Source organism: Siphateles boraxobius, unplaced genomic scaffold, assembly GCF_051911475.1.
Source record: "Siphateles boraxobius isolate OS27281-9 unplaced genomic scaffold, OSU_SipBor_1 222, whole genome shotgun sequence".
In the NCBI taxonomy this organism is placed as follows: domain Eukaryota; kingdom Metazoa; phylum Chordata; class Actinopteri; order Cypriniformes; family Leuciscidae; genus Siphateles; species Siphateles boraxobius.
This window is the reverse complement of record NW_027508836.1, coordinates 403,225-419,193: the sequence shown is the minus strand read 5'-3', so window position 1 is coordinate 419,193 and position 15,969 is coordinate 403,225. Positions and strand designations below refer to the sequence as shown.

Here is a 15,969-nt window from a genome sequence, read left to right as displayed (position 1 = left end):
GATCTCTCTCTTGTTGACAGATCACATTACGCTGAATCCATGCTTTCTGATGAACTTGACTCCAAACCTGAGGTATTACTGTCCGAGAAGATTACAGATATTATTTTACTTATAATATTAATGGTTATTTATGTTATACACAGGGCCTAAAACTATCTTTTTGCCAGACCTGCCAATGGCCGATGACTTAAGAAAATGTACCAGCCATGAAACTGATTTTGCTTTTGTTTGATTAACATTAAACAGACAGCAGGAATATTAGGCTACTGTCACTTTAAGAGTGGATGCACTGATCTAATATACTGATACATGTTTACTTTCTCAAATGTATACGTTAACTTAAGTCACAACCCACTATGTTTACTGGGATACTCGCTATTTTTTCTGTACATTTGTCCGTTCAAGTGCAAGAAGCTGTGAAAGAGCTCAGTTCAGTGTTCGCTCGCTATCTGAGACGTGACTTTGGATGTGTCCACACTAAGCTTCCCAGTGAATCGAGAAATTATTCTGGATGGATTCTGAGATTTACTGAATGCATTGCGATTCTCTCTCGAATCGATTCTGAGCTTAGTTTTTAACGGCAGATCACACAGCTCTTGAACCTTCTATAAAATAATCATTCACAAAGTTTGAAAAAGATTGAAGCAAATCCCAAGGTTAATGTGGGCTGTTTACATGTATCTAGCATGATTAAAGCATTCTGAGGTGCGAGTATTATTATAATATTAGTATTGTTGTAACTGTGTGTGCAAGCATTGGCATAAGTCTCTAGGTTTGATGATGATTGATACCTGTGTTGTGTGTTCCTGTGCAGCTGTTGGTTGAGTTTGTGCAGAACGCGTCGATCCCGCTGGGCCAGAGTCTGGAGGAGTCGGACCTCAAGCCCTCATGTGTCCCGTTGCTGTCTCCCACACACACCTCCTCCACACACACCTCGTGTGTCCCGTTGCTGTCTCCCACACACACCTCCTCATGTGGCCCACTGGACCTGCCAGGTGAAGCTCACAGATCAGCACCAGCCTTTACATATAAGCTTTTAGTTTCGCCTATGTTAGATTTAAAGGTGCATTGTGCAATATTTAGGAGGATATGTTGACAGAAATGCAAAATCATATACAGAACTATGTTTTCAGTGGCGTATAAAGACCTTACATAATGAACCATTATGTTTTTATTACAGTCTATCCGGAAAGTATTCACAGCGCTTCACTTTTTCCACATTTTGTTATGTTAAAGCCTTATTATATGAAGCCATATATATATATCAGGGAACTACACTAACCTTTTCCACCCGTGGCACTTGCACTACTAACTTTTTCAGTTACTAGCGCAAAACATGATTTGGTCGCACAAATTATTTATAGTAAGCCGCTCTGGATAATAATGAACAATAATGAAACTGTATTGCATACAGATGTGCTTTTTATTTTACTTGCCATGTTTTAAACCACATGCCGCCTTGTTTTTGTTTTCTTTAACATTGGTTGGGATAGATTTACTGCAATAGAAAATACTGTACACAATAAAGAGCAAAATGGATTTCAACATGCTATGGTTTGCACAGATGGGCAGACTCGTGAACTCGTAAGTAGTGATGTGAAAATTGTGGCCGATAACCGATATTAATATTGCTGTTATGGTCGATATCTCTGTATAGAAAACAAATTTACTGATAATCAAATAAAGAGATATTTTTAAAAACACTTTTCTTTTCTTTTTTTTACTTTAGAAATGACTGATATTGGGCACCTTTACCTGTGTGCAAAATATGTCACACATAGGACACGCATGCATTATATTGCATTGCATATAATGTGTGCTGGTCAACTTGTCTAAAATTAAGAAACCCCTAGAAAAGAGTAAAAAAAAAATGCTGAAAAAAAAAAGTGTTGTATTTATTATTCCAATATCCAGGGAAAACGGCTTCTATTTGTGACGTGCTGTCTTTGCGTTTGAACATTGCACATTTTAAACAGGACACGCATTAGCTGAATAAATGTTAGCCAATACAAACATATTTATAGAAAACAGTTGACAATGAATAGAAAGAAGTCCAATAATAGCATAACAAATCACTTATTATAAAAATAATATCAAGTATAAGTTAAATGAATCCGACATAGGCCTATAATGAGGGCTGTGTTAGCAGTAAAACGGCCGTCATTTAACGAATTTTAAAAACACGGATGGATAATACAAAATGCTTTCTGACATTTTGACAGAAAAAAAACAAGCAAGAACAAAATTTAAACTATAGCCAATTTTCATTTTACAATTATCTTCTCTCTCTCTGTGTGCGCGCGTCCGTGTTTCTGAGAGAGAGAGCTCGCGCAGCACTGATACAATGGTACGTTTTAATCTAAGTAACGGTCGCGGGGCTGAAGCCAACTTGATGTGTTGAATGCTCAGAGCACGTTATAAAACGTATTCTTAAAATACACATTTCTGTTTTAATAAATGCTCATAGTAAAGCATAGCATATTGCCTAAAAACATAGGTACAAAAATAATCAGTGATACATTTGCGACCCATTAAAAATTAGGGTCGCAATGGCATTTCAAAAGGTCGTATATGCGACCATTTTGGTCCCAGTGTAGTTCCCTGTATATATATATAAAACGAAAATATAACATGAACATAAGTATTCACAGCCTTTGCCATGACACTCAAAATTGAGCTCAGGTGCATCCAGTTTCCACTGATCATCCTTGAGATGTTTCTACAACTAGATTGGAGTCCACCTGTGGTCAATTTAGTTGATTGGACATGATTTGCAAAGGCAAACACCTGTCTATATCTCGTCAGGATCGAGGGAAAGATCAGGAACTGGGAGACTAGTCAGGATAGAGGGAAAGATGAGGAACCGGGAGACTCGTCAGGATCGAGGGAAAGATGAGGAACTGGGAGACTAGTCAGGATCTAGGGAAGGATGAGGAACCGGGAGACTAGTCAGGATCGAGGGAAAGATCAGGAACTGGGAGACTAGTCAGGTTTGAGGGAAAGATGAGGAACTGGGAGACTAGTCAGGATTGAGGGAAAGATCTGGAACTGGGAGACTAGTCAGGTTCGAGGGAAAGATTAGGAACTGGTAGGATCGAGGAACTTGGAGACTCGTCAGGTTCGAGGGACAGATGAGGAACTGGGAAACTAGTCAGGATCGAGGAAAAGATGAGGAACTGGGAGACTCGTAAGGATCGAGGGAAAGATGAGGAAATGGGAGACTCGTCAGGTTCGAGGGAAAGATGAGGAACTGGGAGGATCGAGGAACTGGGAGACTCGTCAGGTTTGAGGGAAAGATGAGGAACTGGGAGACTCGTCAGGTTCGAGGGAAAGATGAGGAACTGGGAAACTAGTCAGGATCGAGGGAAAGATGAGGAACTGGGAGACTCGTCAGGCTCGAGGGAAAGATGAGGAACTGGGAGACTCGTCAGGATGAGGGAAAGATGAGGAACTGGGAAACTAGTCAGGATCGAGGGAAAGATGAGGAACTGGGAAACTAGTCAGGATCGAGGGAAAGATGAGGAACTGGGAAACTAGTCAGGATCGAGGGAAAGATGAGGAACTGGGAGACTCGTCAGGATCGAGGGAAAGATGAGGAACTGGGAAACTAGTCAGGATCGAGGGAAAGATGAAGAACTGGGAAACTAGTCAGGATCGAGGGAAAGATGAGGAACTGGGAAACTAGTCAGGATCGAGGGAAAGATGAGGAACTGGGAGACTCGTCAGGATCGAGGGAAAGATGAGGAACTGGGAGACTCGTCAGGATCGAGGGAAAGATGAGGAACTGGGAGACTCGTCAGGTTCGAGGGAAAGATGAGGAACTGGGAAACTAGTCAGGATTGAGGGAAAGATGAGGAACTGGGAGACTCGTCAGGATCGAGGGAAAGATGAGGAAATGTGAGACTCGTCAGGTTCGAGGGAAAGATGAGGAACTGGGAGGATCAAGGAACTGGGAGACTCGTCAGGTTTGAGGGAAAGATGAGGAACTGGGAGACTCGTCAGGTTCGAGGGAGAGATGAGGAACTGGGAAACTAGTCAGGATCGAGGGAAAGATGAGGAACTGGGAGACTCGTCAGGATCAAGGGAAAGATGAGGAACTGGGAGACTCGTCAGGATCGAGGGAAAGATGAGGAACTGGGAAACTAGTCAGGATCGAGGGAAAGACGAGGAACTGGGAAACTAGTCAGGATCGAGGGAAAGATGAGGAACTGGGAGACTCGTCAGGATCGAGGGAAAGATGAGGAACTGGGAGACTTGTCAGGATCGAGGGAAAGATGAGGAACTGGGAAACTAGTCAGGATCGAGGGAAAGATGAGGAACTGGGAAACTAGTCAGGATCGAGGGAAAGATGAGGAACTGGGAGACTCGTCAGGATCGAGGGAAAGATGAGGAACTGGGAGACTCGTCAGGATCGAGGGAAAGATGAGGAACTGGGAGACTCGTCAGGATCGAGGGAAAGATGAGGAACTGGGAGACTCGTCAGGATCGAGGGAAAGATGAGGAACTGGGAGACTCGTCAGGATCGAGGGAAAGATGAGGAACTGGGAGACTCGTCAGGATCGAGGGAAAGATCAGGAACTGGGAGACTTGTCAAGATCGAGGGAAAGATGAGGAACTGGGAGACTCGTCAGGATTGAGGGAAAGATGAGGAACTGGGAGACTAGTCAGGATCGAGGGAAAGATCAGGAACTGGGAGACTCGTCAGGTTCGAGGGAAAGATGAGTAACTGTGAGACTCGTCAGGTTCGAGGGAAAGACGAGGAACTGGGAGGATCGAGGAACTGGGAGACTCGTCAGGTTCGAGGAAAGATGAGGAACTGGGAGACTCGTCAGGATCGAGGGAAAGATGAGGAACTGGGAGACTCGTCAGGTTCGAGGGAAAGAAGAGGAACTGGGAGGATCGAGGAACTGGGAGACTCGTCAGGTTCGAGGGAAAGATGAGGAACTGGGAGACTCGTCAGGTTCGAGGGAAAGATGAGGAACTGGGAAACTAGTCAGGATCGAGGGAAAGATGAGGAACTGGGAGACTCGTCAGGATCGAGGGAAAGATGAGGAACTGGGAGACTCGTCAGGTTCGAGGGAAACATGAGGAACTGGGAGGATTGAGGAACTGGGAGACTCGTCAGGTTCGAGGGAAAGATAACGAACTGGGAGACTTGTCAGGTTCGAGGGAAAGATGAGGAGCTGGGGAACTACTCAGGATCGAGGGAAAGATGAGGAACTGGGAGACTCATCAGGATCGAGGGAAAGATGAGGAACTGGGAGACTCGTCAGGATCGAGGGAAAGATGAGGAACTGGGAAACTAGTCAGGATCGAGGGAAAGATGAGGAACTGGGAAACTAGTCAGGATCGAGGGAAAGATCAGGAACTGGGAGACTCGTCAGGTTCGAGGGAAAGATGAGGAACTGGGAGGATCGAGGAACTGGAAGACTCGTCAGGTTCGAGGTAAAGATGAGGAACTGGGAGACTAGTCAGGATCGAGGGAAAGATGAGTAACTGGGAGACTAGTCAGGATCGAGGGAAAGATCAGGAACTGGGAGACTCGTCAGGTTCGAGGGAAAGATGAGGAACTTGGACACTAGTCAGGGTCGAGGGAAAGATCAGGAACTGGGAGACTCGTCAGGTTCGAGGGAAAGATGAGGAACTTGGACACTAGTCAGGGTCGAGGGAAAGATCAGGAACTGGGAGACTCGTCAGGATCGAGGGAAAGATGAAGAACTGGGAGATTAGTCAGGATCGAGGGAAAGATCAGGAACTGGGAGACTAGTCAGGATCGAGGGAAAGATAAGGAACTGGGAGATTAGTCAGGATCGAGAGAAAGATCAGGAACTGGGAGACTAGTCAGGATCGAGGGAAAGATGAGGAACTGGGAGACTAGTCAGGATCGAGGGAAAGATCAGGAACTGGGAGACTCGTCAGGTTCGAGGGAAAGATGAGTAACTGGGAGACTAGTCAGGATCGAGGGAAAGATCAGGAACTGGGAGACTCGTCAGGTTCGAGGGAAAGATGAGGAACTTGGACACTAGTCAGGGTCGAGGGAAAGATCAGGAACTGGGAGACTCGTCAGGATCGAGGGAAAGATGAAGAACTGGGAGATTAGTCAGGATCGAGGGAAAGATCAGGAACTGGGAGACTAGTCAGGATCGAGGGAAAGATAAGGAACTGGGAGATTAGTCAGGATCGAGAGAAAGATCAGGAACTGGGAGACTAGTCAGGATCGAGGGAAAGATGAGGAACTGGGACACTAGTCAGGATCGAGGGAAAGATGAGGAACTGGGAAACTAGTCAGGATCGAGGGAAAGATGAGGAACTGGGACACTAGTCAGGATCGAGGGAAAGATCAGGAACTGCGAGACTAGTCAGGATCGAGGGAAAGATCAGGAACTTGGAGACTAGTCAGGATCGAGGGAAAGATGAGGAACTGGGACACTAGTCAGGATCGAGGGAAAGATGAGGAACTGGGACACTAGTCAGGATCGAGGGAAAGATGAGGAACTGGGACACTAGTCAGGATCGAGGGAAAGATCAGGAACTTGGAGACTAGTCAGGATCGAGGGAAAGATCAGGAACTGGGAAACTAGTCAGGATCGAGGGTAAGATGAGGAACTGGGAGACTCGTCAGGCGACGGGACAGCTCTGTGAATGTCTTTGAGTGGCCCAGCCACAAAGTACACTGTGTCATATTATACCCAAATATTATTCATACAGGGACTACCAGTAAAATATATAAAAATTAGGGAGCAAAAATGATTCAGACACTTTGAGCTGATCATGTTTTGCTGAAGTGTTTTTTCTTTAAATGCTAATGCACCTTTTTACACCACAGACTGAACAACATGAAACATTGCTTGGTAACTGGTTGAGCTAAATTGGTATTATCTAATTGTGTAGTTAAATTTAACAGCTGACAGATATTCAACATAATTAATGTGTGAGAGTCTAACAGAAGGACGGACAAAACCAGTGAAATATCAACTGAGTTCTTGTCAGATTTTATTACCATTTTCTAAACTATAGCGAATAAACTGTGATAATGTGAGAAGTGTGTGTGTGTTTCAGAGAGCGCTCTTAGCCATGCCGGGTCCCCAGCGCTGTCAGAGTTCGGGCCCGAGCGAAGCCCGCTGGTGGTTCATCTGCATCATCCAGCTCCCTCGCCTCCTGCACACACACACACACACACACCCACACCCACAATCCTCCAGGACCTGCAGAACCACGACAGCACGTCCTACGTCCTGCTCAACCTGGCCAAAGGTCCGATTATTAACCCATCACTCCATCACACAGCAGACTGGACAACTGATACACTGCAAAAAATGCTTTTCTTACTCAGTATTTTTGTCTTGTTTACAGTCCAAATTCTTGGAATCTAAATGAAATTAGTTTTTTCTTAAAACAAGCTAAATTTTCTCCCAATGGGGTAAGAAAAATAATCTTATTTCAAGAAAACAAGATTATTTTTCTGACCCCATTGGCAGATAATTTAGCTTGTTTTAAGAAAAAACTAATTTCATTTAGATTTCCCTCCCCAGAAAACAAGACATAATGTCTTATGGCATTTTACTCATCTGGTAAATCCATCTTGATTTAAGAATTTCTTAGGTATTTGGACTGGAAACAAGACAAAAATACTAAGTAAGAAAATCTTTTTTTGCTGTGTAGACATCTGATATCAATTAATGAATACTTTTGATGTCCCAGACAGCAACATAGGCTGAGTTTACACTGGCACAAAAAATCTGATCTTTTACTCGAATCTGACACAGATCGGAATTTGTTGCTCACGTGTAAACAAAAATTCGCATCCGATCTAAGCCACTTCCAAATGTGGTTTTAAATCAGATCCATATCCGATAAACTGTGATAATGTGAGAAATGTTGAAGGTGTCTGAATATATTTTGGTTTGACTGTAAATGTGATGTGTGTGTGTCTGGTTTGACTGTATGTGATGATGCAGTGGTCACACACACTCTCTGTGCTGTAGGGTTGTCGTCGTCGGCCGAGCCGCTGGTGTTCGTTCAGGATGACGTGGACGAGGCGCAGGAGGAGATTTCTTCGGGTGACGGTGTGGATGCCGGCGCTCCTTGGTACCTGCGGGTCCAAGAGCTCGCTCACGATAGCCTGATCGCCGCCACACGCGCACAGCTAGCCAAAGAAGCCCGAGCCGGCGGAAACGGTAACACACTCACTCACTCACTCACTCACTCACTCACTCACGCCAAGTCGACTCCGTGTTGCAAATATAGACCATATTAGCCCGGTTCTGTCAACACTGTATTGGCTACTTATTAAACATCGTATGCATTTTAAATATTGCTGATTACTTACAAAGCACTAAATGGTTTAGCTCCCAGTACTTGAGCGAGCTCTTAACGCATTATAGTCCTTCACGTCTATTGCGATCTCAAAACTCTGTCCAGTTGATAATACCTAGAATATATAAATCGACTGCTGGCGGTAGATCCTTTTCCTATTTAGCACCAAAACTCTGGACCAATCTTCCTAACATTGTCTGGGAAGCAGACACAGTCTGTCAGTTCAAAGCTAGACTAAAAACACATCTCTTTGGCTTAGCATACACATAACACATTATAGACTTCTATAATTCAATGTTAGGCTGCATAGTTTAGATCAGCCGGCGCCGGGAACACTTCCCATAAATCCTGATGTACTTGTTACATCATAAGAAGGATGGCGTCTACGCTAGTATTAGTCTCTCTGTTTATCCCGAGGTTCCGGTTCACATGGCTACGCGGAAGCGATAAAACATTCTGTATTATACATTTTTTTAAGGCTTGTACCTTGGAACCTGTTTCATGGTTTGCGTACTCGAGTCGCACTCGCACAGGCACCATGAGCGGCCGGATCGCATTAAGGGTTTTCTGTTAGAGCGGCGGCCCCTAAGTTAATAACTAATGATCGTTGCGACGGTAGTGAATCAATCAAAACTAACTTTATCTGGACAATAAATTTATTCTAGAGCTGCTGTGAAGCCAAAACAATCTCTGTTACTGTAATCTCCTATTATTATTGTAAAGCTGCTTTGAAACAGTCTATATTGTTAAACGCGCTATACAAAGGAAGGAGACTCAACTTAAAGTGATATTGAAATGCTCACAAAGAAATCTATAAGAGGAATCAATTTAAATATTCGAAATAAAGTAGAACAGTAGAAAGGAGGAAGGACTCTGAAGAAGACGCATGGCGTCGAAACGTTAGTCATTCTGTACTAATAAATATATTAAAAACTTTCTGTGCTCCGGTCCTGCGCCTTGGTCCTAGCTAGACCTTGGGTCCTTTTCCTCAGATTCGAAATAAAGTATTTGATTCCTGACTTGTCACTCTCTGCTGTTGCCTAGGTGACCACATTCACAGCTGTCAATCAGAGAGTCCTAAAAAAGATCAGGTTCCTCGTGTCACTTGCTCGCCGTCAGAGAAGATCCACCGGTGTCCGTATGAGAACTGTCAGCGCACCTTCACCTATCCTGCACACCTGAAGTACCACCTGAAGACTCACAGGTAACACACGCGCTCACAGGTAACACACGCGCTCACAGGTAACACACGCGCTCACAGGTAACACACGCGCTCACAGGTAACACACGCGCTCACAGGTAACACACGCGCTCACAGGTAACACACGCGCTCACAGGTAACACACGCGCTCACACGTAACACACGCGCTCACAGGTAACACACGCGCTCACACGTAACACGCGCTCACTCGTAACACACACACTCACAGGTAACACGCGCTCACTCGTAACACACACACTCACAAATAACACACGCGCTCACATGTAACACACGCGCTCACATGTAACACACGCGCTCACATGTAACACACGCGCTCACATGTAACACACGCGCTCACATGTAACACACGCGCTCACATGTAACACACGCGCTCACAGGTAACACACGCGCTCACAGGTAACATGCTCACAGGTAACACACGCGCTCACAGGTAACATGCTCACAGGTAACATGCTCACAGGTAACATGCTCACAGGTAACACACGCTCGTAGGTAACACGCGCTTACAGGTAACGCGCTTACAGGTAACGCGCTCACAGGTAACACACGCTCGGAGGTAACACGCGCTTACAGGTAACACACGCTCGGAGGTAACACGCGCTTACAGGTAACACGCTCAAAGGTAACCGCTCACAAGTAACACACGCTCACAGGTAACACACTAACTCACAGGTAACACACTAACTCACAGGTAACACACTAACTCACAGGTAACACACGCTCACAGGTAACACACGCTCACAGGTAACACACGCTCACAGGTAACACACACTCACAGGTAACTAACACACGCGCTCACAGGTAACACGCTCACAGGTAACACGCTCACAAGTAACACACGCTCACAGGTAACACACTAACTCACAGGTAACACAAGCTCACAGGTAACACACGCTCACAGGTAACACACGCTCACAGGTAACACACACTCACAGGTAACACACACTCACAGGTAACTAACACACGCGCTCACACGTAACACACGCGCTTACTCGTAACACACAAACTCACAAGTAACACACGCGCTCACATGTAACACACGCGCTCACATGTAACACACGCGCTCACATGTAACACGCGCTCACATGTAACACGCGCTCACATGTAACACACGCGCTCACATGTAACACACGCGCTCACATGTAACACGCGCTCACAGGTAACACACGCGCTCACAGGTAACACACGCGCTCACATGTAACACGCTCTCACAGGTAACATGCTCACAGGTAACACACGCGCTCACAGGTAACATGCTCACAGGTAACACACGCTCGGAGGTAACACGCGCTTACAGGTAACGCGCTCACGGGTAACACACGCTCGGAGGTAACACGCGCTTACAGGTAACGCGCTCACAGGTAACACGCGCTCGGAGGTAACACGCGCTTACAGGTAACGCGCTCACAAGTAACACACGCTCACAGGTAACACACTAACTCACAGGTAACACACGCTCACAGGTACCACACGTTCACAGGTAACACACACTCACAGGTAACACACACTCACAGGTAACACACACTCACAGGTAACACACCCTCACAGGTAACTAACACACGCTCACAGGTAACACACACGCTCACAAATAACACACGCTCACAGGTAACACACGCGCTCACAGGTAACATGCTCACAGGTAACACACACGCTCACAGGTAACACGCTTACAGGTAACGCATACACTCACGGGTAACACACGCTCACAGGTAACACACGCCCACAGGTAACACTCGCTCACAGGTAACACGCGCCCACAGGTAACATGCGCTCACAGGTAACATGCGCTCACAGGTAACACGCGCTCACAGGTAACACACGCTCACAGGTAACACACACGCTCACAGGTAACACACGCCCACATACTCACAGGTAACACCGCTCACAGGTAACACACGCCCACATACTCACAGGTAACACCGCTCACAGGTAACACACGCCCACAGGTAACACAAGCTCACAGGTAACACACGCCCACATACTCACAGGTAACACCGCTCACAGGTAACACATGCCCACAGACTCACAGGTAACACGCGCTCACAGGTAACACGCGCTCACAGGTAACACACGCTCACAGGTAACACACACGCTCACAGGTAACACACACACGCTCACAGGTAACACCGCTCACAGGTAACACACGCCCACAGACTCACAGGTAACACGCGCTCACAGGTAACACACGCTCACAGGTAACACACACGCTCACAGGTAACACACACACGCTCACAGGTAACACACACGCTCACAGGTAACACACGCGCTCACAGGAAACACACACGCGCTCATAGGTTACACGCGCTCACAGGTGACACACGCGCTCACAGGTAACACACGCACTCACAGGTAACACACGCGCTCACAGGTAACACACACGCGCTCTCAGGTAACACACACGCGCTCACAGGTAACACACACGCGCTCACAGGTAACACACACGCGCTCACAGGTAACACACGCGCTCACAGGTAACACACGCGCTCACAGGTAACACACGCGCTCACAGGTAACACACGCGCTCACAGGTAACACACGCGCTCACAGGTAACACGCGCTCACAGGTAACACGCGCTCACAGGTAACACACGCGCTCACAGGTAACACGATCACGCACACAGGTAACACACGCGCTCACAGGTAACACACGCGCTCACAGGTAACACACGCGCTCACAGGTAACACGCGCTCACAGGTAACACGCGCTCACAGGTAACACGCGCTCACAGGTAACACACGCGCTCACAGGTAACACGATCACGCACACAGGTAACACACGCGCTCACAGGTAACACACGCGCTCACAGGTAACACACGCGCTCACAGGTAACACGCGCTCACAGGTAACACGCGCTCACAGGTAACACACGCGCTCACAGGTAACACGATCACGCACACAGGTAACACACGCGCTCACAGGTAACACACGCGCTCACAGGTAACACACACGCGCTCACAGTTAACACGCGCTCACAGTTAACACGCGCTCACAGTTAACACGCGCTCACAGGTAACACACGCGCTCACAGGTAACACACACACACTCACAGGTAACACACACACACTCACAGGTAACACACACTCACAGGTAGCACACACGCTCACAGGTAACACACGCGCTCACAGGTAACACACGCGCTGACAGGTAACACACGCGCTCACAGGTAACACACGCACGCTCACAGGTAACACACGCACGCTCACAGGTAACACACGCACGCTCACAGGTAACACACACGCGCTCACAGGTAACACACACGCGCTCACAGGTAACACACGCGCTCACAGGTAACACACGCGCTCACAGGTAACACACGCGCTCACAGGTAACACACGCGCTCACAGGTAACACGCGCTCACAGGTAACACACGCGCTCACAGGTAACACACACACTCACAGGTAACACACACACACACACACAGGTAACTCACACATACACACACTCACAGGTAACACACGCGCTCACAGGTAACACACGCGCTCACAGGTAACACACGCGCTCACAGGTAACACACGCGCTCACAGGTAACACACGCGCTCACAGGTAACACACGCGCTCACAGGTAACAGACGCGCTCACAGGTAACACACGCGCTCACAGGTAACACACACTCACAGGTAACACACGCGCTCACAGGTAACACACGCGCTCACAGGTAACACACACGCGCTCACAGGTAACACGACCGCGCTCACAGGTAACACGACCACGCTCACAGGTAACACACGCGCTCACAGGTAACACACGCGCTCACAGGTAACACACGCGCTCACAGGTAACACAGCGCTCACAGGTAACACAGCCTCACAGGTAACACACGCGCTCACAGGTAACACACGCGCACACACACAACACACACGCACACACACAACACACACACGCACACACACAACACACACGCGCACACACACAACACACACGCACACACACAACACACACGCACACACACGCACACACACGCACACACACGCACACAGACACACACACAGGTAACTCACACATACACACACTCACAGGTAACACACAGGCTCACACACACTCACAAGTAACCCACGTCACAGGTTACACAACTAAACACGTTCATTTCCAGATCTCATTACTGTAATGTAGAAAAATCAACCTCACCATTGTTGCACCCTGATGCTGATTGATTTAAAAAATATCTTACAGTAATGAGAACAAGATTTTGCGGGTTTAAATGTGTTTTATTGTCATGAAAATAATGTCACAATGCAAAATAAAAATCTTTATCATTATGAAACGGGCTTAATTTTATGTAAATCTATTTTATTATTTTTTCCCCTTTGTTTTTGGGGTGAAATGAAACCTGGACACATTTAAAGCAGGTGCTCTTTTTTTTAAGATATAAACACGTGTTCTGCAGGGTTTAAGGATGAATGTGTATATATGAAAGTGAAGTTGTGATCAACTTTTCTTCTCTATTGTTCCGTATATATGGAGTGAAACGTTTCTGGAATAAGCACAGATGTGGGCGGGGCTTGATTGTGTCTGAGGGGATTTGATTGGATGGTTGTGGTTTGCTATTGGCTGATCATGTGAGTGACAGGTTATAGCCCCGCCCACATCATCAGAGAAGAGAAGAGATGCTGCAAGAGGAACTTATTCTGATTCAAGATTATTAACACAATGATGTGCACTGATAATAATTTATAATAAACACGGCAATATTCCATAAAAAACAAGAATTGTAAATTTTTTGATTTGGTGTGTTTCTGATATATTTCCAGCTGTAGAGTGTGTGTGTGTGTTTCAAGGAATGACCGCACGTTCCGCTGTAAAGCCGAGGGTTGTGGGAAGAGTTTCTATGTTCTTCAGAGGCTCCAGGTTCACATGAGGATCCACAACGGAGAGAAACCCTTCATCTGCAGCGAGAAGAACTGTGGGAAGAGATTCACCACTGCTGGCAACCTGAAGAACCACAGGCGCACACACACCGGTACACACACACACACACCAGACTCAGCATTATTATATTACATACATGAGGATGTTTATTTATACAGTCAAACTAAAAATTATTCAGACACCAGATATCAATTTTGATATTTTTTAATTACTGTGTGCAGGACACTATAGTTAATTTCTGTAAGTGAGGAGAGCAAAATAAAGTAAACTGTGACATATTATACACAAAAACTCTTCATACAGCGACTACCAGTAAAAATATGAGACCAAAAATGATTGGGACACTTTGAGCTGATCATGTTTTGCTGAAGTGTTTTTTCTTTAATAACTAATGCAGCTTTTTACACCACAGACTGAACAACATGAAGCATTGCTTGGTAACTGGTTGAGCTAAACTGGTATTATCTAATTGTGTAGTTAAATTTAACAGCTGACAGATATTCAACATAATTCATGTGTGAGAGTCTAACAGAAGGACGGACAAAACCAGTCAAATATCAACTGAGTTCATAACTCTGAGTTCTGCTCATATTTTATTACCATTTCCTAAACTATAGCGGATAAACTGTGATAATGTGAGAAATGCTGAAGCTGTCTGAATAAATGTTGGTTTGACTGTATGTCTCATAGAATGAAGAATCAATAGATTTCTTATACAAAATACACTATTGGTCAAAAGATTGGAATAATTAACATGTTTTAAATGTTTCTGAAAGAGTTTGTTTCTGCTCACCAAAGCTGCATTTATTTGATTAAAAATACAGTATAAACAGTGAAATATTATTCTACTGTAAATCAGCTGTTTTCTATGTGAATATATAGTAAAGTGTAATTTATTCCTGTGATCAAAGCTGAATTTTCAGCATCATTACTCCAGTCTTCAGTGTCACATGATCCTTCAGAAATCACTATAATATGATGATTTGATGCTCAAGAAACATTTATGATTATTATCAATGTTGAAAACAGTCATATTTCTGTGGAAACTGTCATGCATTTTATTTTTCAGGATTCTTTAATGAATAGAAAGCATTTATTTGAAATATAATCTTTTGTAACATTATAAATGTCTTTAATGTCACGTTTGACCAATTTAATGCGTTCGTGATGAATAAGTGTCTTTTTTTTATCATTCTTACCTCAGACTTTTGAATGAAATTGTATCATGGTTTGCAAAATATTTGAAGTGGTTTTATAAACTGTTTATGATATTTACCATTATTAATAATTGAGATATAATAATTGCATATTATACTGATTTCTGAAGGATCTTCAGAAATCAGCCCCGGTCTTCACGCAGATCTTCAACAGATCATTGGAGCAGTGTGAAGTTCCCTGCTGCTTCAAACGCTCCACTATCATTCCTGTCCGCAAAAAAAACAAAATCACTGGACTTAATGACTACAGACCTGTCGCTCTCACGTCTGTGGTCATGAAGTCGTTTGAAAGACTGGTGTTGGCCCACCTGAAGGACATCACTGGACCCCTGCTGGATCCCTTTCA

General features: G+C 45.4%; 1 protein-coding gene and 1 long non-coding RNA gene across 3 annotated transcripts in view; both read left to right on the top strand.

The window, feature by feature from the left end:
* Nucleotides 1-15,969, top strand: part of znf410 (zinc finger protein 410) — a 30,591-nt gene that overhangs the window by 2,897 nt on the left and 11,725 nt on the right. For both annotated transcript variants that reach the window (XM_077240227.1, XM_077240226.1), the window contains exons 3-8: nt 21-72; nt 815-995; nt 7,060-7,254; nt 7,986-8,177; nt 9,361-9,520; nt 14,316-14,497. In XM_077240227.1, the coding sequence (XP_077096342.1) occupies nt 40-72; nt 815-995; nt 7,060-7,254; nt 7,986-8,177; nt 9,361-9,520; nt 14,316-14,497 (943 nt within the window). In that variant the 5' untranslated portion in view covers nt 21-39. The remainder of the gene's footprint in view (nt 1-20; nt 73-814; nt 996-7,059; nt 7,255-7,985; nt 8,178-9,360; nt 9,521-14,315; nt 14,498-15,969) is intronic.
* Nucleotides 5,449-6,681, top strand: LOC143747461 (uncharacterized). The gene is made up of 3 exons (XR_013206749.1): nt 5,449-5,470; nt 5,842-5,877; nt 6,582-6,681. It is a non-coding gene; the product is annotated as an uncharacterized LOC143747461 (long non-coding RNA).